Raw genomic sequence first — 22207 nt, forward strand, 5'->3', positions numbered from 1 at the left:
TACAAACCTTTCTTGGGCCTCTTTATCACCCAAGTCAAGAATTGAACTTGTAGAGAGGTTCTTGTGTGCATGTACAAGTGGACTAAAAGATTTGTAGGGTAATCTATGGTAGCGGGACTCCATGCACCTAACAAACTCCACTACAATCAGAGGATTGAGTGGCCACAACCTTGTCTGAATTGGAAGTTTGAGCAGCCAAGCATCAGCGTTGAAGTATTATAGGAGTTTGTCAACAAGAAGGTGAGCTAATAACATTAAACAGAATTTAAAGAATTTAAACAAGATTAATGTTATAGTGATACATCATGTGCTGCACATTACAATACCCCGGTGATCACTATTTAGAACTAAATACATGTGCATACTCACACTCACATTTCAGTTTAGGGGAAGGTAGTAGTTGTTTTCTGCTGTTCTTTCCCTACCCAGCCCTCTGTCCCTGATGATTAAGGGCTTATTCTCACTGTTAGCTGTGAGTACTTAGCTTTGTGAATGTACTATTACATATTAAACGACGAATTGTTTCTTACAACAAAGCCAAGCGCTTTAACAATCAACATAGCCATATTATTATTATGTAAGCGTATTTGTGTGATCTAATAAACAAATTTCATGTGGTAATATTATGCTTCTCTTCATAAGGCTTCCCATTAGATGCTTTTCCTGTATACTGCCACCTTAGGTGTAGCACTAGAAACCTTAGGTATAGTAGTTAGAAATCTTACCAAAGATTTGATTAGCTAATAACTTTATCTCACTATTGTCATGTCATATGTGGCTAGTTATATCATAACTGCATGACACAATCTCTATGTTACAGTTGCAAGTTGTCACACATTTACATCGCATGAAGTGCCATTTGTGTACTACAGGTGAAGGTCATTGTACATATAATCGATGTGGTACATACAAAATGAAACAAGAGTCTTGATGTCACACTGTTAAGTGATGAGCGACGCTACCACTTAAGTATCTTGAGACAAGTGTACGCATGAGGAGTTAAAAGCAGTTTGCCTGTGTAGCCAGGCATCATCCACTGAGGTTAAATGCAGTGAAAACCTGCAAAGAAAGCAGATAAATGTTGAAGAGACTGCCGACGAAAACACCATAACTACTAACCAGGCTAAGAAGAATGGGTTGTCTTGCTACATATGCAACTCTAGTTTGTTCATGACGAGACTAAGTTCCTATATGCATCATGATGAAGAAACTCCCGTAACTCTGCATATCTAACATATGATACAGTACTAGTGCCAGGCATCTGCCATAAAGTACAACTACGGCCATCTTGTACGGAAAGTGTACACTGCTTTGAGTGAGGTGGAGTTATGGTTAGTAACCCTTACAGGTGACCATATACCTAAATTATTATGCAAATTTATAAACACTTCCAAAATTGTGTAAGTGTCAATTTGTATCACAAAGTTAGGGAAGTCAGTATGAGATGGTCTCTAGTATACAGGGCTGAGTACTGTATAACAACTATACGTTTATGTTTACAGGAAATAACTGGCAAAGGACATCACCAGATTGGTTGGTATTAACCATCCCTACACAAGTTCCTTGTTGTTGCCGACGCGAACTTTAATTCAGCACACAGTAGCAGGGCAGTCAAGTTGATTAATAATCAATGATATACTTTATATATACTACAGCAAAGCTCTACCTCTTGTTGAGCACAAGGAGAGTGTATTCCAGCTGAACTGAAGACCATTAATAGAAGCGTAGCGGCTGTGGTGCAATTCCGCCATGTGCATTGTCACGGATACGAGAATAACTAAAGCTTTAGTGTCTGCACTTGCCATCCTTTAGTTCCATCCTTTAGTTCTTGCCTGAGCACTTGCCATCCTTTAGTTCTTGCCTGAGTTGAGAAAGAAGCTTGGAAAGAAGAGCGTATCATTCGAAGATTTACTGAACAATGTCAAGCACCCTCTAGAAAGAAGTATTGCACGTCTCTTCATGCTGCAGCTTCATGTATCACATTACACACCTTCTTGCTCACAATGGTTTCATGTAGAATGAAATGTAGTGCTCATTGTAGTCCACCATATAATGCTGAGTCATTCATGCACAAGTTGCGCCATGTGCTTTTGCGGTTTTGACAAACAAGCAATTCTTCAAATCGATGTTTCTGTCGACCTATTGGTTGAAATACAGCGAAATTCTATAGCAATACAGAAATGCTAGCATTACAAATCTATGGATTTGCCGTTTTGTATCTTTATTGTGGCGAGTGATGGCGACTTTTTCTTCCTGATGAAGAGTGGTTCGGCTCTATCTATCAGGCCTGTAGGGTAAAGAAATCCATAGAACTGTTATTACCCTTTTACTAACCTGGTGTGTGAAGTCTTGTTGGTGTGGGATGTGTAGCACATCATAAACATCACTTAGAAGTAAGCAGGGATGGCCTATCATTGCCCTGCCATCACGTAACGTAGCTGCTTGAAAATCATTGTGATAACTGTAGTCAAGATTGGTACTAAGCATAGCTCCTAGGAAAGTTGTAGTGTTTCACATAGCTATGTAATGAGGACCTAATTATTTCATTATGTGCGTGGGTTAGTGCTATACTGCCTGGGCTTTTATATCCTTCACATCATCCTTTAAAGAAGCGTAACCATAGTTTGAGATTGGAAATTTGTTTTGGATTATAAATTTAAAACTTTTCATTCTCTACATGGGAGTTTAGTGAAAGGAAATACAACTACATTATCATCAAATGATTAATATTTAATGTAACTAATGCAGTTGTATTTTTTTGTTGAACTCAAACTTGAATGACTATCAAGAAAAAAATCAAAATGAACATCTAGTATGAAATCACTCTTCAAGGAGCCAAATACTTACATAGCAAGTATGCTGTCTTAATTATGTATATTTTTGTCCATGTGAATTCCATCCATGTGATATATATGTGTATGTGGGATTATTTGTTGTTTGTACAAAAGGTATGAACAATATGAAGAAATGTAGAAGCTTTAACAAAGAAAACAATTAGGATTATTTTGTAAGATATGTACATACCTAATCATGGCTTAAAGGCGTAAATGTTGTTTTTGCCATTGGTAAGAAAAATTACCTCAGCATAATGCAGTTGGGTTTTATCTATTATCTAATGTGCACTGTTACTGCACCCTAATCTTTTTAGATTCCCCAAAGACCACGGACCCTCCAATGATTACAGAACTCCCAGCAATCACAGATCACCCAACAGGTGGTGATGTATCAATGGGAGGAAACATCACTCTCATGTGTAGAGCTAGTGGTCTAGGAACACTAGTATATTCCTGGGAGAGAATAAGTTCTGGTAGTAACTGGACTACTGTTAGTAATGACAGCACAACCTCATACACTACTGATACAACACTGACTATTGGAGAGTACATGTACAGGTGTAATGTGAGCAATGAGGCTGGATCAGTTGTGTCTAATAGTGCTACTGTGAACGTGTATGGTGAGTATTGTCCTAACGGGTAAGACATGATGACACAAGTGTCCACAGGTCCTCCCACTATCACAAATCACCCCACCAGTCAGTTGACACCTGTCAATATGAGTGTTACTCTGAATTGTGAGGGAACTGGTAGAGGATTAATTACATATCAATGGCAGATTAGGAGTAAGAAAAAGCAGTGGAGTGATATTAGTAATAGTACTAATGGGACACTTGTTGTGAGTAACTTACAAGAGTCACAACAGTACAGGTGTGTAGTGTCCAATGAAGCTGGTGGGAAAAGATCAAATGTTGCTATTGTTACTGTTTTGAGTGAGTATAGTTTGTTTTGCATGTATTATTAATAATATTTGCTAGAAATCACTACTCATCCTCAAGACAGACTAGTCCCAGTTAGTTCATCATTCAATTTAACATGTACATCATCAGTATCATCTGATGTGACATTCTCATGGACTCGTGATGGCAATAGAGATGTTACAGAACGATCAAAAACATCTGGTAACACTAGCACACTAACAATTGCTAGTGCTAGAAGAGGTCATAATATTAGTAGTTATGTGTGTGTGGTGAGGAGTGGAACATCATCAGTGACGTCTAATACTGCTACCCTGACTGTCTATGGTATGTTGAGCACTTATATAAATGGTGATACAATTTGTGGTGATACAATTTTTAGGTCCTCCGGTTATCACAGTTCACCCAACAGGTGGTGATGTACCATTGGGAAGAAGCATCACTCTCATGTGTGGAGCTAGTGGTCTAGGAACACTAGTATATTCCTGGGAGAGAAGTTCTGGTAGTAGTTGGACTACTGTTAGTAATGATAACACATCATACACTACTAATACAACACTGACTATTGGAGAGTACATGTACAGGTGTAATGTGAGCAATGAGGCTGGATCAGTTGTGTCTAATAGTGCTACTGTGAATGTGTATGGTGAGTGTCCTCATTGTGTAAGAGTTTACTTTATTTCAACATAATTTCTGTGTAGTGCTTTTACCTTGTATGCCGAAGTCATTTGTGAAAATGTATTATACGTTGTACTTGCTTACATATGTGCATGTTCGTACCCGTATCAGCTAAAATGTTCTATTAGTAGGTTCCAGTGTTTGATAACATCATTAGACTGTATAGAAATGTGTCAAATGTTACAGGTTGTCAAGTTTTTGTGTGCTGGCAACTTCCTGCAAAGCAAAGTGAAACTATTGCTTTATATGAACTGTACTTCTAGCCTCATAAAGTTTCTAGTAGATAGACAGCTGAAAGGGAATGTATTAGTCTCAAACCTGTTGTAAAATAAATGCTTCCTTGATGCTTTGGATACCTCCCTTGATCAGCTTTTGGATATGACCATCCCTTGCTCTATTCAGATGCAAAGTTTCAGTATATTTCCTTTAAGCAATTTATGGCTTCCTCATTACATTTTCTATTGGTTTTACTTATCAGGTTCTTTTAGTATGTTACTGTATGATTGCTAATTTCAATGGTACCATATCTAATATGAAATAGTATGAATTAAACAAATGTTGTACAAAGTTTGGTGCTTTTATCAAAAAAGTGAATAATTTATTTTGTTTAGCCACTCTACTACAAGAAATGTCTGCAATATTGTTATTGCTAATTATGGATGTGTTTGCCTGGGGTGATTTGTTTGCAGCTAAACTCTCTACATGATGTTTCTTTGTAGCTGAACTCTCTACAAGGTGATTTCTTCTATCTGATCTCTCTACAGGGTGATTTGTTTGCAGCTGAACTCTTTACATGATGGTTTCTTTGTAGCTGAACTATCTCTACAAGGTGACTTCTTCTAGCTGATCTCTCTACAGGGTGATTTGTTTGTAGCTGAACTCTCTACAGGGTGATCTGTTCGTAGTTGAACCCTCTACAAGGTGACTTGACCTCTCTACAGGGTGACTTGTTTCTAGGTGAACTCTCTACAGGGTGACTTGCCTGTAGCCGAATTGTCTATCTGATTAACTCTTTGTAACTGAATTCCGTACAGAATAACTTGCAATGTAATATAATTCTATAATTGAGTAAGTTATAAACGTAGCTGAATGCTCTATTAGGGTGACTGTTCTATTAGAGTATCTCGATCTCGCATTTGCTACAGGTAGAGTCCTTTCAAATCATAACTCAGTGGTTTGTAATCTGATTCTTCTGTACTACTGCAAGGGCTTTCTATGATGATTATTCCAGCTACATACTGATTTTCAACTCATTGCTCTAAGTGGCTTGCCTGGTATACGTGAAAACTGATAGTTTTTTTTATTCATAAAAATCCATTGCATAATTTGACACAGGTTGGGTTTTGTGTCGTATCTTCATGGTCTTTATCTCGATTCCTTTCAAACCACAAAAAGGCACTCCTACGATGGTTACTCCATCTACATATCAATTTTCAAATCATTCCTCAAAGGGATTTACCATGTAGGCGTGACAGACCTTCGACCTTATGTTATGCAAATAATTAGTCATAACTCTGGGAATCTTCATCAGATTCCTACTAAAGTTGGTACTACGATCCACCTTAATGAGCTCTTTAAGTTCTGCCCGATCCGAGCATGCATTTGTGTTTTATGGCGGATTTTGTGAAGTGTGCGAAATGAAGATGAAGAAGAAAAAAATGAAGTAATTAAAATTAACTTTTGTTTGCTCGTATGTCAGAAATGGTTGGAGTGATTTCCTTCAAATTTGGTATATAGACTCCCCTAACAGGACGGCACTTCTGTAGCAAATTTGCTTCCAATTGGAGTAGCGATCATAGATCTACATAGGTGTGAAAATTGCATTTTCTTCCTTCCTGTTAATATACTCATGGTGTGACGCGCCAGCTTCTTGGGCCACACGACACACTACTGTGTTTCTTGATATCATGTGTAGCTATCTACTGTCCAAGCAGTCCCTCGAGTAACTCTATGTCACTGCATGGCTAAGTGCTACTGATTCATCATTTGAGAGTCACATGCCATGGACTAATTGAGTTAGCACTTGTGGTATCCTGGAACCTTGGAGTCCTGAGTGCTATATACCACTATTCCAGAGGCGGACTAAGTCTGACCTTCTAGTTGATTGCTGTATAGTTTTGAAATTTTTGCTTGATTAGATGCCTATCATGCTAGGTATAGTGATTGGTAATTAATTAAACAAGGGTGTGTGCTTTGCTACAATTAACCAAATTTTATTTGTGATATTTTGCTTGATTCACCAAATTTTCCCTCCGCCAAAGTTTCCCTCCTTATACAGTACATTGGGGGATATATACAGTGTAACCCAAAACTATGAACAATACAAGTGTACTATTCTAAATGATTTATCACATAGGATCATTGTTAAAACGATGCCATTTGCATGGAACTGTAGAAAGGGAGGATATAAAAAACACATATAACATGAGATTGCAGTGTTCCTTGTATCCTCGACCTCTTCATACAATCCATTCTCCCCTTGTGGACTTTGTCCTCAGGAGAATCTGTGAATTGTATTCTGGAGTTTCTGGATACAAGGAACAGCACTATGTAACTAGTGGTACGTTTTAAGCACAAATCATACCTGCTAGAGTGCCCTGATTGGAAAACAGCTCTAGTAAATTCAGAAAGGCATTCACTTCTGTGATAAAATCTCTCAAAAGTACTTCTTGAGGACCAATTTGCCACCTTGAGATTCTCAGCAATATAGACTTCTCGGGTTCAAGCTCGTGAAGAACCGGCACTCCTGGTGGAATGGACTATAAACTGTTCTTTATCATTTCCTGCCTTTCTTAAGCTGTCTTTACTCGAGCAGCTTAAAGGCTCGCTTCCTTGAAGTTAGGAAGACTGGCTTAGCTTGTTCTGATGTTCTGGATAGGTACAGTTGAAGAGAGGTAGCTGGATATACATACCTCTCGGTATCCTCTGGCAGGGAAGAGTAATATACCATCCTGGGGGGGACCTGCTCCATGGTAGTAGGATTGAATTCTTACTGACTTTCTCAATACCTGGGAGTACCACACCTGAACTGGCCACATTGGGGCTATTGGGCAAGCACAGTCTATCTCTTTCAAGCATATCATTATCTAAAGTTGAATTATGGCTGGTCCTGTGACCAAGATGTTGAAAGGCATCTACTACTCATGCCTGGGGATCAGGTCTCCAGCTGCAGTAATGTTGCAGCTGAGCATTTGTTCTGCTCGCAAATATTGTAAAGGACCCAGCAGGTGGCAGACAGCTTTGAATGCTGATGGTAGGAGTTTGCCAATTGCTGCTGTCATGGTGGTGAGATTCCCAGTCTACCAAAACATTGTCCTTCCCTACCGACACCAGTTCCAAATCTCCTTGGCCAACAGACACAGCTGGGATATCTGTGGACTGCCAAGCTTATTCAAATAGGCAATTGCAGTGTGATTGTCTGATCTGACTAGCACTGCTATATCAGTCTTGTTCTTCAGAATGGACTGCAAGGCCAGAAACATTACCTTGAGCTACAAATAATTGATGTGAAATCCACCCTTCTTTGATGTCCACCTGCCCTCTGTCGGTATATACTCCAGGACAGATAGCTTTCCAGCCCAACTTGGAGGCATCTGACTCTACCACAGGAAGGGCCTCTGGTATCAACATTGGGGGCTGAGCAGTGGGAAGGCAGACAACTGCCTGTGCCAACCTTGGTAGTAAGGATGTTTCTTGGGATGTTGGCAGATCTTCAGGGCACAACAATAAAGCAGCCCTGTCCACACAGCCAGTTTGAGTGCTACCAGTGTCCCAATGAGCCAAACTAGGGCCTTCACTGGGACTCTGTTCAGAGAAAGAAAGTGAGATACTTCTGTCTGGATAGAGTGCAGCTTGTGCATTGAGAGAGAGATTAGTGTGTTCTCTGTGTCCACTATAAATCCCAAGAAATCCAGATAACAGGTTGGGGCTGTGATGGACTTTGGGGGATATTTAGAACTGCAGCCTGGGCTCAGTGGTTAAGGGTATGGGTGTTCAGTGGTTCAAACTCCGATAAGTTTTTTTCATGCACTTTTTGTCACCTCGCGGTAGCTTTTCTATTATGAGTATCTCAACCCTATCATTTACAGTTGTTTATTGTTTTTGCTTTGTAACTCTGTAGCTGTTACTCCTTTTGTTTTCAAACCATCAAAAGGCATGATGGCTAGCCTGTATATGTACACACCAATATCAAGTTATTCCCCATAAGCCGTTTGCCTTGTTGCCATGACATCCACAAAGATCCTCGTGCTAAGTCTCTAACTTTCACATATTAAAAATTGAAAATTTTAGTACAACGAATGGGGATTGCTAAAAATCCCCATGGAATAGAAGGGATTCCTGGTGTAGTTAAAGTTTGTGTTTACTTCCAGGAATTTCACGAATCCCTATTTTAACTCTTACTAGTATCATACGAAGTAAGTAGAATCAAAATAGGGTATACCTTGATTATACTAGCAATCCCTTCTTGTTTTGTGGATTTTTTCAGTAATCTCTATTCCTTACTGGTATATTAAAAATGATTAATTTAAAAATGAAGTACGGATCCAAGCGCTAAAAGTAGTGAAACAAGAGATGAATGATGTTATACAACATAGCTCGGTGGGAAAATCCCTACTATGGCTTGTTATTACTATCATTTTGTTCAATGCCAAAGTAGGGGATTTTCCCACAAAGCTAGGCTGTATGCCATCATTCATCTCTTGTTTCACTACATTTTATCACTTGGATCCCTATATTTTTAAATTAGTACTTTTTAATCATACAGCTATACATGTGTAACTGTTCTATTAGGGTGACTGCTGTATTGAAGTATCTCGAGTGAGCCTTTCACCCTTACTTTATTAAAGGGGTGGGCAGCATCAGATTACCTTTCGCCTACCGGAGGAAGTGTCACTGTTTATATTTTCATTGCGCTAGCAATATGAATGCAGCTAGACCAATAATAAGGAGTTGTGGTCATCGTGGTTGAGTATATAGTTAAGAGGTATGGTCCCCGCACTTGATTGTTATTAATCAACCAAGATTGTTAATGGGAGTCAGTGTCTTGAACCTATCATGAAGTTACAGATATCTGTATACCAAGTACAAGTACTTTAAATAATTTTGTGGCATCTAAATATACTAGGTGTTAATATGGAAAATTATTGCCTCGATATGGTTTCATTGCATCAAGAAGAAGACAACCAGCTTAAATGAATATACAAGGAAAGACAAGGCACGGAGGGCACACTTGTTGGAAAGACACATGCCACTAGTGAGTTTGTTATTGTGGCATAAAATGGTGGCCGTGTGCTGCTTTGTTTGGCTTCCAGCCTTGCAACTGTGGTCTGGGTGGGTGGGTGGGCGGGCGGGCAGGCAGACAGGCAAAACTTTGATTAAAAGAAAACTCTTTATCTGGCCACCTGTAAGTGTTTCTTTTTTTAATGCTGTATGTGATGTTAGATAGACATATTATTCCGTAAAGGTGATTTTTGTTGTGTAAGATGTCACAAGGATGGTTTTTAAAGGTGGTATTTTAGACGACGCACATTACATTTGGGGAGATCTCTACATGAAACAGTACTACCTAACTGTTTGATTTTATAATTTTTAATATGTCTGAGTATAATTTGGATATGCTGATTTTTACATGGGAAACCTTTACTAAATTTCAGTCAAGATGTATCTGGGTCAATAATAGTGACTCAGTTTCAACCTTGATATATACTACACATAGTGTTATTTGTTTGTGCCAAAAGGTCCTCCCAATATCACAACTCATCCCACCAGTCAGTTGACAACTGTTAGTATGAGTGTTACTCTGAATTGTGAGAGAACTGGTAGAGGATCAATTGCATATCAATGGCAGACTAGGAATATTAATGGAGGACGATGGAGTGATATTAGTAATAGTAATAACAGGAGACTTGTTGTGAGTAACTTACAAGAGTCACAACAGTACAGGTGTGTTGTGTCCAATGAAGCTGGTGGGACAAAATCAAATGTTGCTACTGTTACTGTTTTAAGTGAGCATAATAAAATAGTTTATTTGGCATATTTTATTTGTGCTATAATACTAGAAATCACTACTCATCCTCAAGACAGACTAGTCCCAGTTGGTTCATCAGTCAATTTAACATGTACATCATCAGTATCATCTGATGTGACATTCTCATGGACTAGTGATGATAGAGATGTTACAGGACAATCAACATCAACTGGTGACACTAGTATACTAACAATTACTAGTGTGAGGAGTAGAGATGATGGTAGTTATGTGTGTACTGTGAGGAGTGGATCATTATCAGTGATGTCTAACACTGCTACCCTGACAGTCTATGGTATATATATATATATATCCAATCAAAAACAGCCTAGCTGTAAAAAAAGGTGCAGCCCCCAAAAAGGCCATGGTGAAAAAAGATGTGAAATCCAAGGTGGCGGCCAAGAAATGGCTGTGATGGTAAGTTAATGGTGAAAAATTTAATAACGACAATTCAGGTGAATTTGATGCCGCTTGGTCTTGGCACAAAATTCACCTGAATTGTCGTTATTAAAATTTTTACCATTAACCTACCATCACAGCCATTTCTTGGCCGCCACCTTGGATTTCACATCTTTTTTCACCATGGCCTTTTTGGGGGCCGCATCTTTTTTTACAGGTTGGTTGTTTTTGATTAGATATCACTTCTTTTTGTATTTGTATACTGCAAAGCCGGCCTATGGCTGGCTTTGGAGCTTTTTTAACCCATGTGTTTTTTTCTTTACCACAGCAAGAAGAAAAGAACTTAAAAAAGATTTTTAATACTTCAATTATTTTTGATTTTATTAGTAATTATACAAATTATATACATATATTTATTACATGCCAATTATTCCCCACAGGATATTTTTTGCAGCTGATCTCTCTACTGGGTGACTTGAAATGTAGCTGAACCATCTACAGGATGGTTTCTTTGTAGCTGAACTCTCTACAAGGTGACCCCTTCTAGCTGATCTTTCTACAGGGTAATTTGTTTCTAGCTGAACTCTCTACAGGTGATTTGTTTGTAGCCTATCTCTCTACAGGGTAATTTGTTTGTAGCTGAACTCTCTATAAGGTGATTTGTTTGTAGCTTATCTCTCTGCAGGTTGATTTGTTTTAGCTGAACTCTCTTCTACAGGGTGATTTGCTTGTAGCTGAACTCCTTACATTGTGTCTAGTTTCTAGCTGATGTCTCTACAGGATGATTTTTTTGTAGCTGAACTCTACAGGGTGATTTGTTTCTAACTTATCTCTCTACAGGTTGATTTGTTTGTAGCTGATCTCTCTACAGGGTGATTTGTTTGTAGCTGACCTCTCTTCAGGGTGATTTGTTTGCAGCTGATCTCTCTACAGGGTGATTTGTTTGTAGCTGATCTCTCTTCAGGGTGATTTGTTTCTAGCTGATCGCTCTACAGAGTGATTTGCTTGTAGTTGAACTCCTTACATTGTGTCTAGTTTCTTTCTGATCTCTCTACAGGGTGATTTGTTTGTAGCTGATCTCTCTACAAGTTGATTTGTGTGTAGCTGATCTCTCTGCAGGTTGATGTATTTGTAGCCGATCTCTCTACTGGGTAATTTGTTTGTAGCTGAACTCTCCATAAGGTGATTTGTTTGTAGCTGATCTCTCTGCAGGTTGATTTGTTTGTAGCTGAACTCTCTACAGGGTGATTTGTTTGTAGCCGATCTCTCTACAGGGTAATTTGTTTGTAGCTGAACTCTCTATAAGGTGATTTGTTTGTAGCTGATCTCTCTGCAGGTTGGTTTGTTTTAGCTGAACTCTCTACAGGGTGATTTACTTGTAGTTGAACTCCTTACATTGTGTCAAGTTTCTAGCTGATGTCTCTACAGAGTGATTTTTTGTAGTTGAACTCTCTACAGGGTGATTTGTTTCTAGCTTATCTCTCTACAGGTTGATTTGTGTGTAACTGATCTCTCTACACACTGATTTATTTGTAGCTGATCTCTCTGCACGTTGATTTGTTTCTAGCTGATCTCTTTACAAGTTGATTTGTTTGTTGCTGATCGCTCTAAAGGTTGATTTGTTTGTAGCTGAACTTTCTGCAAAGTGTTTTGTTTGTAGCTGATCACTCTACAGGGTAATTTGTTTGTAACTGAACTCTCTCCACAGTGACTTGTGTGTAGCTGAATTCTCTAGAGAGTGACTTAATTGTAGCTGAACTCTCTACAGGGTGTATGACTTGTTTATAGCTGAACTCTCTTCAGTGTGACTTGTACTGTTCTGAATCTCTACAGTGATATATTTGTAGCTTAACTCTCCACAGGGTGACTTGCTTCTTGCTGAACTGTCTATAAGGTTAACTGTTTGCAGCTGAACTCCCTACAGAATATCTTGCAATGTAATAGAATTCTATAATGGAGTAAATAAATTAGCTGAATGCTCTATTAGGGTGACTGTTCTATTAGAGTATCTCGATCTCGCATTTGCTACACGGAGTTGGCTTTCGAATCATAACTCAGTGGTTTGTAATCCAATTCTTCTATACTATTGCAAGGACTTTCTATGATGATTATTCCAGCTATACACCGATTTTCAGCTCATTGCTCTAAGCGGTTTGCCTAGTAGGCATAAAAAAATTAATGCTTTTTTATTCATAAAAATCGACCACGTAATTGTGACACAGGTTGGGTTTTGTGTCATATCTCCGTGGTCTTTATCTTGATTCCTTTCATACCACCAAAAGGTACTCCTACGATGGTTACTCCATCTACATAGCAATTTTCAACTCATTCTATGGAGCGGTTTACCCTATAGGTGCGACAACAAATCGATCTTGTTTTACACGAATAATCGGTCATAACTTCTGAACCATTCATTGGATTTGCACCAAATTTGATGCTAGGATTTGCTTTTGGACTTCCTTTCTGTGTGCCAAATGTCAAGGCGATCGGAGGACGCGTTTGCGTTTTATAGCAATTTTTGCAAGTGTGCGAAAAGACGAAGAAGAAAAAAAAATGAAGAAAAAAAATCGAAACTTTGGCAGCTCGTATCTCGGAAATGGCTGGAGCGATTTCCTTCACATTTAAAATGTAGACTCCCCAGGCTGGCAGGCAACTCTGTAACAAATTGCGTTCCAATCGGATAAGGGATCACCGAGATACAAAGGTGTGAAAAAGACGTTTTCTTTCTTCCTGTCTATATACTCACGGTGTGGCGCGCCGGCTTCTTGGGCCGCACGATACACTACCGTGTGTCTTGGTATTGTTGTAAATTAAGTTGTTAGTTGTGTGTATTGTAATGCGTACACAGGTCCTCCAAAGATCACAGATCACCCAACAGGTGGTGATGTAGCAATGGAAAGAAGCATCACTCTCATGTGTAGAGCTAATGGTCTAGGAACACTAGTATATTCCTGGGAGAGAAGTTCTGGTAATAGTTGGACTACTGTTAGTAATGATAACACAACATTATACACTACTGATACAACACTGACTATTGGAGAGTACATGTACAGGTGTAATGTGAGCAATGAGGCTGGATCAGATGTGTCTAATCGTGCAACTGTGAATGTGTATGGTGAGTATTGTCCTAACAGGTAAGACATGATAACACAAGTGTCCACAGGTACTCCAGAGATCACAGATCAACTAACAGGTGGTGATGTAGCAATGGGAAGAAGCATTACTCTTATGTGTAGAGCTAGTGGTCTAGGAACACTAGTATATTCCTGGGAGAGAAGATCTGGTAGTAGTTGGACCGCTATTAACAATGCTAACAGTCCATCATACACTACTAATAGAAACATGGCAGTTGGACAGTACAGATATAGGTGTGTAGTAAGAAATGGGGCTGGATCAGTGAGGTCTAATCGTGCAAATCTGAATGTGTATGGTGAGCATTATCCTAACAGGTAAGACATGATGACACAAGTGTCCACAGGTACTCCAGAGATCACAGATCACCCAACAGGTGGTGATGTACCAATGGGTAAAAGCATCACTCTCATGTGTAGAGCTGGTGGTCTAGGAACACTAGTATATTCCTGGGAGAGAAGAATTTCTGGTAATAGTTGGCCTACTGTTAGTAATGATAACACAACATTATACACTACTGACACAACACTGACTATTGGAGAGTACATGTACAGGTGTAGAGTGAGCAATGAGGCTGGATCCATTGTGTCTAATAGTACTACTGTGAATGTGTATGGTGAGTATTGTCCTAACAGGTAAGACATGATGACACGAGTGTCCACAGGTCCTCCCACTATCACAACTCACCCCACCAGTCAGTTGACAACTGTTAGTATGAGTGTTACTCTGAATTGTGAGGGAACTGGTAGAGGATCAATTACATATCAATGGCAGACTAGGAATATTAATGGAGGAAGACAGTGGAGTGATATTAGTAATAGTAATAACAGGATACATGTTGTGAGGAGCTTACAAGAGTCACAACAGTACAGGTGTGTAGTGTCCAATGAAGCTGGTGGGACATCATCAAATGTTGCTACTGTTACTGTTTTAAGTGAGTATGTATTTATGCAGATTGTTTGATTATAATGATATACACATGATTTAGAAATAACTACTTATCCTCAAGACAAACTAGTCCCAGTTGGTTCATCAGTCAATTTAACATGTACATCATCAGTATCATCTGATGTGACATTCTCATGGACACGTAATGGTAGAAATATTACAGGGCAATCATCAACTGATGACACTAGTATACTAATAATTTCCAAGGTTAGAATGAATCATGGTAGTAGAAGGTATGCATGCACAGTAAAGAAAGGATCATTTTCAGTGATGTCTTCTGCTGCTACTGTGACTGTCTATGGTATGTTGATCAAACACTTAAATAAATGGTGATAAAATAGATAAATGCTAATACAACTTTTTAGGTCCTCCAGAGATCACAGATCACCCAACAGGTGGTGATGTACCATTGGGAAGAAGTATCACTCTCATGTGTAGAGCTAGTAGTCTAGGAGTGCTAGTATATTCCTGGGAGAGAAGAAGTTCTGGTAGTAGTTGGACTACTGTTAGTAATGATAACACAACATCATACACTACTGATACAACACTGACTATTGGAGAGTACATGTACAGGTGTAGAGTGAGCAATGAGGCTGGATCAGTTGTGTCTAATAGTACTACTGTGAATGTGTATGGTGAGTATTGTCTTAACAGGTAAGACGTGATGACGCAAGTGTCCACAGGTCCTCCCAATATCACAACTCATCCCACCAGTCAGTTGACAACTGTTAGTATGAGTGTTACTCTGAATTGTGAGGGAACTGGTAGAGGATCAATTACATATCAATGGCAGACTAGGAATATTAATGGAGGACAATGGAGTAATATTAGTAGTAGTAATAACCTTGCTGTTAGTAACTTACAAGAGTCACAACAGTATAGGTGTGTAGTGTCCAATGAAGCTGGTGGGACAAAATCAAGTGTTGCTACTGTTACAGTTTTAAGTATGGAGCTATTTTTTTTGCATATTCAGTATGCATGAATGCATTGTTCCCCATAGAAATAACTACTCACCCATCAAGTACTACGGTTATAGCATTACAAGATGTCACATTAACTTGTTCAGCATCTGTTAATGATGTGACATACTCATGGCATCGTGATGGTGGTAGTCTCCCCTCCAAATCAAAAGGAAGGAATAGTAACACACTCACTATTACTAGAGCTACTCCACGTCATGAGGGAATGTATTATTGTATGGCTAACAAGAAGGAAATTAGTGTGGAGTCTAATAGAGCTAGAGTGACAGTGAATGGTGAGGGAATCCACCATAATCAATTAAGCACGCACAATCTTCATCATTATTTTCAAAACAATCTGTGAGGCATGCTGTGTATATGTGAGTCACCTAGTTTGTTGGTTTAAGTGTGCATTGAAACATAGTGAGCACTCAGTATGTTTCAGCAAAGTCAGCACTTTTGCTTGAAGAAAATGTTAAGTAGGGGATGGTTTCACTTTCAAGCAGATCAGGAGCAATTGCATTAAATGTGTGCTGCATTTTTAGTGTTTGTTTGTGCATGTGTGTTTACATATCCTTAACAGTTTGATGATATCTGTAATGTTATATTTCTTACATGAACTAGTCATACATATGTGACTGATCATCTGAGCAAAAACCCACTATGTTTGCAATACTGTATTTTGCTATAAAATATGTGTGCTACAAAAATGTGACCAGATCTGCAAAAACCCTGATACAAAAGCACATTTTTCGAATTCCTGTTTATTAAATATTCATAATCACTTGGCCAAGTGCACCCTTGGCAAAGTTCAGCCTCTTATGCCAATAACTTTTGGAGTTACAGCCCTACAAAGTAGCAATAACAGAAAAATTAATTTGTACAGCAAGTATAGGGAAAATAAATTACAGGTGTGTACTAAAACAGTTATAACGTATGAACGGATTGGCATACTGGACTGACATTTTCACCATTGTCTTCACCATGGATATGGAAATCATTTACTGGGTAAATTTGTCCTTTATCGTCTTTTTTTACTGCATATGAAGGTGAAATTCTTGAAGAAAAATTGATCATATGCGATTGCTTTGACCTGACATAAACAGATGCTTATAAGTTGCATATCCCTGGGTCTAATGCAACAAACAAAGATTTTCCAACTCCTCTTGAGTAGACGAATAAGGTGATATCCAGGTTTTATTGTTAGTCCCTTTCTTTACTAAGAAAGAGGCATTCAAAAAATTTACAGAATTTTGTCAATAATACAGTAAATTTCACCCATTGTTTTCAATGTTTTATACTGGAAATTTAGGCTTGCACTATTGTGTCAGGTTTTCGCAGATCCGGTCACAAATATTAAAAATGCTTTTATCACTTCTGTGTACTGTTGTAAGCAATGAAACCTATACACCATCAGATTCATCTGTTTATGGAAAAAAATCTTTATTATTTCATGTCTGTATACCAAAGGGCACAGGCCCTTTATGAGGTAGAAATAAATGTAGTATTTTATTGGAATAGTGTTTTTATTTGTACACATGGAGAACTATATGAAAAATGTGATACCTTTCTGGATTCGTCTATTTATAGTGAATACCCTGATGAGCCAAGGCCTGTCTTCATACCCTGGTTTCAGTTGATTAAATAATTAAGTGCCTGTAACTGTAGCTGCACAAATTGAATTTCTTGCTGCTCCAAATATTTAGTGCTATACCTTCAAGGCTATTCAGTGTAGTTAAGAATAACCAACATAGTTGGATGAAACTTTGATAATCTACTTATTAGTTCCTATTAATAACTACAAAAGATATTTGAGGAATGTGTGAACGTGACGAGGTTTTGCTCAACTGGTCACATATGCATTCATATTTTATGGTATTTGTTCATGCTGATTTTTAAAATAAGAGTTGTATTTTAGGTCATGTACTTCATTTATAAAGTGTACCCTGAACTTGAATCTCCTTTTTTTCAGTGTAGTTATATGGTGCTTTTTATATATTAATGCTAAGTTGGCAACTAAAACTTACAATTACATGTAAGTTGTGTGGTTTAGACTTTTAGTCACAATTTTATATATCCTGTCACCAGATACATTATCTATCAGCGTTACACCAACTAATCCAGTGGTTGGGGAAGGAGGAACAGCTCAGTTCATTGCTACAGCAAGTGGTCCAAACAATAAGAAAGACTTTATGTATCAATGGAGTAAGGAAGGAATTAACAGTCTTCCTAATAAGGTGTCTGGTGTTAATGGAGCAATGTTAACAATTCCTAATCTTGTTGAATCTGATGAAGGAGTGTATTATTGTAATGTGACTAATGGGTGGGGTAAAAACAGGAAGAGTAATGATATCATTTTAACAATTCAAGGTACATGTACATGCATGATTATATCATTGCATCAATATATGTGTGGTGATTACTATACATAACTGATCATTGGCTTACCATCTATATATACATAAAGCCGTCTGTCTGTCTGTCTGTCTGTCCATCTGCATTCTTTCCTTGTGACACCGCTAACGTGACAACCAAAGTACGTATCAACACGGCACTTTAACAAACTTTAGTACTCGTCATCTAGCAACTCCCAAGTTTGTTGTTACAAATCGTTACGTGCTTTTGTTCGCTCTCTACAGAGCATTGAAGGTGTTGGTGTAGAGGAAAACTTGAGCTACGCTTCTGTCTAAACCACAACAGCCAAAATATTAGCACATAGAACTGTTAGTTCAAAGGTCCAGGGTTTGATTCCTACCCATGACAACTTTTTCTTCTGAATGCCACATTTTCATGGCACAGTTTTTCATATGTCAGCTATTGACAACAATTACTCGGCAATTTGTGCACGTATCGACACGATTCATATGCGAAATGAAATGCCCACCATCTGGCTATGTCATAGTTTATTGCAAGCTTCTACATACATTCCTTTGTCTGCTACAACATGTTGAAGAGGGCAATTGGAAACAGTGGAAATGGAAACTGGAAACAGAAAGTGGAAATGGAAACAGGAATAGTCAAATTGTCATATAAACATACCCTTGAGTGAAACCTTTAGTGGCCATCTCTTAAAGACCACCTCCATACAAAGTCCACATTGTAATTCGATCTCAAAGATAGATAACCTTATAAGACTACTTTATAATCTGCTGAAAGACCACCTCTCACATCAAGACACACGATAGTGTGTCGTGCGGCCCAAGAAGCCGGCGCGCCACACCGTGAGTATATTAACAGGAAGAAAGAAAACGCACTTTTCACACCTATGTAACTCTGTGATCCCTAATCCGATTGGAACCAAATTTACTGGAGACGTGCCGCCCAGTTAGGGTAGTCTACATACCAAATTTGAAGAAAATCGCTCCAGCCATTTCCGAGATACGAGCGAACAAAATTTCGTTTTAATTTCTTCGTTTTCTTCTTCTTCTTCATCTTCTTCATTTCGCACACTTCGCAAAATTCGCCATAAAACACGAATGCGTGCTCGGATTTGGCTGAAATTTGGCACACTTAAAGGGCTCATTAAGGCGGATCTCCGTACCAACTTTGGTAGGAATCCGATGAACATTCACGGAGTTATGACCGATTATTTGCGTAAAATAAGGTCGAAGGTCTGTCACGCCTACAGGGCAAACGCCTTGGAGGAATCAGTTGAAAATTGATATGTAGTTGGAGCAACCATCGTAGGAGTGCCTTTGTGTGGTTTGAAAGGAATCGGGATAAAGACCATGGAGATATGACACGAAACCCAACCTGTGTCAAAATTACGCGATCGATTTTTATGAATAAAAAAACTATTAGTTTTCGTATCTACCAGGCAAACCGCTTAGAGCAACGAGCTGAAAATCAGTATGTAGCTGGAATAATCATCATAGAAAGTCCTTGCAGTAGTACAGAAGAATCGGATTACAAATCACTGAGTTATGATTCGAAAGGCAACTAGGTGCAGCAAATGCGAGATCGAGATACTCTAATAGAACGGTCACCCTAATAAAGCATTCAGCTGCATTTATAATTTACTCAGTTATATTACATTGTAAGTTATTCTGTGGGGAATTCAGCTACAAACAAGTCACCCTGTAGTCAGATCAGCTAGAAGAAGGTACCTAATAGAGAGTTCAGCTGCAAATAAGCCATCATGTAGAGAGTTCAGCTCAAATAAATCACCCTGTAGAGAATTCAGCTACAAACAAATTGCCCTGTAGAGAGATCAGCTAGAAGAAGTTACCTTGTAGAGAGTTCAGTTACAAAGAAACAATCATGCAAAGAGTTTAGCTACAAACAAATCACCCAGTAAAAAGTTCTGCTATGAACAGATCACACTGTAGAGAGTTCAGTTAGAAACAAGTCATCCTGTAGAGAGATCAGCTAGAAGAAGTCACCTTGTAGAGAGTTCAGTTACAAAGAAACAATCATGCAAAGAGTTTAGCTGCAAACAAATCACCCAGTAGAAAGTTCCGCTATTAACAGATCACACTGTAGAGAGTTCAGTTAGGAACAAGTCATCCTGTAGATAGATCAGCTAGAAGAAGTCACTTTGTAGAGAGTTCAGCTACAAAGAAACCACCATGTAAAAGAGTTCAGCTGCAAACAAATCACCTGTAGAGAATTCAACTACAAACAAATCACCCTGTAGAAAGATCAGCTAGAAGAAGTTACCTTGTAGAGAGTTCAGCTACAAACAAATCACCCTGTAGAAAGTTCAGTTACAAACAAGTCACCCTGTAGAGAGATCATCTAGAAACAAGTCATCCTGTAGAGAGTTCAGCTAGAAGAAGTTACATTGTACAGAGTTCAGCTACAAAGAAACTACCATGTAGAGAGTTCAGCTGCAAATAAATCGCCCTGTAGAGAGTTCAGCTACAAACAAATCACCCTGTAGAAAGATCAGCTAGAAGAAGTTACCTTGTAGAGAGTTCAGCTACAAACAAATCACCCTGTAGAAAGGTCAGCTAGAAGAAGTTACCTTTGTAGAGAGTTCAGCTACAAACAAATCACCCTGTAGAGAGTTCAGCTAGAAACAAGTCACCCTGTAGAGAGATCAGCTAGAAACAAGCCACCCGTAGAGAGTTCAGCTAGAAGAAGTTACATTGTAGAGAGTTCAGCTAGAAACAAGTCACCATGTAGAGAGTTCAGCTAGAAGAAGTTACCTTGTAGAGAGTTCAGCTACAAACAAATCACCCTGTAGAGAGTTCAGCTACAAACAAGTCACCCTGTAGAGAGATCAGCTAGAAACAAGTCATCCTGTAGAGAGTTCAGCTAGAAGAAGTTACCTTGTAGAGAGTTCAGCTACAAACAAACCACCCTGTAGACAGTTCAGCTACAAACAAGTCACCCTGTAGAGAGATCAGCTAGAAACAAGTCATCCTGTAGAGAGTTCAGCTAGAAGAAGTTACATTGTAGAGAGTTCAGCTACAAAGAAACTACCATGTAGAGAATTCAGCTACAAACAAATCACCCTGTAGAAAGGTCAGCTAGAAACAAGTCACCCTGTAGAGAGATCAGCTAGAAACAAGCCACCCGTAGAGAGTTCAGCTAGAAGAAGTTACATTGTAGAGAGTTCAGCTACAAAGAAGCTACCTTGTAGAGAGTTCAGCTGCAAACAAATCGCCCTGTAGAGAATTTAGCTACAAACAAATCACCCTGTAGAAAGGTCAGCTAGAAGAAGTTACATTGTAGAGAGTTCAGCTACAAACAAATCACCCTGTAGAGAGTTCAGCTACAAACAAGTCACCATGTAGAGAGTTCAGCTAGAAGAAGTTACATTGTAGAGAGTTCAGCTACAAAGAAACTACCATGTAGAGAGTTTAGCTGCAAACAAATCGCCCTGTAGAGAATTCAGCTACAAACAAATCACCCTGTAGAAAGATCAGCTAGAATAAGTTACCTTGTAGAGAGTTCAGCTACAAACAAATCATCTTGTAGTGAGTTCAGTTACAAACAAGTCACCCTGTAGAGAGATCAGCTAGAAACAAGCCACCCGTAGAGAGTTTAGCTAGAAGAAGTTACATTGTAGAGAGTTCAGCAGTTTAGCTGCAAACAAATCGCCCTGTAGAGAATTCAGCTACAAACAAATCACCCTGTAGAAAGATCAGCTAGAATAAGTTACCTTGTAGAGAGTTCAGCTACAAACAAATCACCTTGTAGAGAGTTCAGCTACAAACAAGTCACCCTGTAGAGAGATCAGCTAGAAACAAGCCACCCGTAGAGAGTTTAGCCAGAAGAAGTTACATTGTAGAGAGTTCAGCAGTTTAGCTGCAAACAAATCGCCCTGTAGAGAATTCAGCTACAAACAAATCACCCTGTAGAAAGATC

At 38.8% G+C, this 22207-nt stretch overlaps 1 protein-coding gene across 1 annotated transcript in view; it reads left to right on the plus strand.

Annotated features, from left to right (window-relative positions):
• Nucleotides 1-22207, plus strand: part of LOC136267013 (receptor-type tyrosine-protein phosphatase delta-like) — a 91958-nt gene that overhangs the window by 51410 nt on the left and 18341 nt on the right. The window contains exons 5-19 of the mRNA XM_066062063.1: nucleotides 3149-3454; nucleotides 3503-3766; nucleotides 3812-4078; nucleotides 4134-4397; nucleotides 10168-10434; nucleotides 10489-10749; nucleotides 13702-13968; nucleotides 14017-14283; nucleotides 14332-14601; nucleotides 14650-14919; nucleotides 14974-15234; nucleotides 15299-15568; nucleotides 15617-15877; nucleotides 15934-16188; nucleotides 17981-18262. Coding sequence (XP_065918135.1) covers nucleotides 3149-3454; nucleotides 3503-3766; nucleotides 3812-4078; nucleotides 4134-4397; nucleotides 10168-10434; nucleotides 10489-10749; nucleotides 13702-13968; nucleotides 14017-14283; nucleotides 14332-14601; nucleotides 14650-14919; nucleotides 14974-15234; nucleotides 15299-15568; nucleotides 15617-15877; nucleotides 15934-16188; nucleotides 17981-18262 — 4032 coding nt within the window. The remainder of the gene's footprint in view (nucleotides 1-3148; nucleotides 3455-3502; nucleotides 3767-3811; nucleotides 4079-4133; nucleotides 4398-10167; nucleotides 10435-10488; nucleotides 10750-13701; nucleotides 13969-14016; nucleotides 14284-14331; nucleotides 14602-14649; nucleotides 14920-14973; nucleotides 15235-15298; nucleotides 15569-15616; nucleotides 15878-15933; nucleotides 16189-17980; nucleotides 18263-22207) is intronic.

Source organism: Dysidea avara, chromosome 9, assembly GCF_963678975.1.
Source record: "Dysidea avara chromosome 9, odDysAvar1.4, whole genome shotgun sequence".
Lineage (NCBI taxonomy): Eukaryota > Metazoa > Porifera > Demospongiae > Dictyoceratida > Dysideidae > Dysidea > Dysidea avara.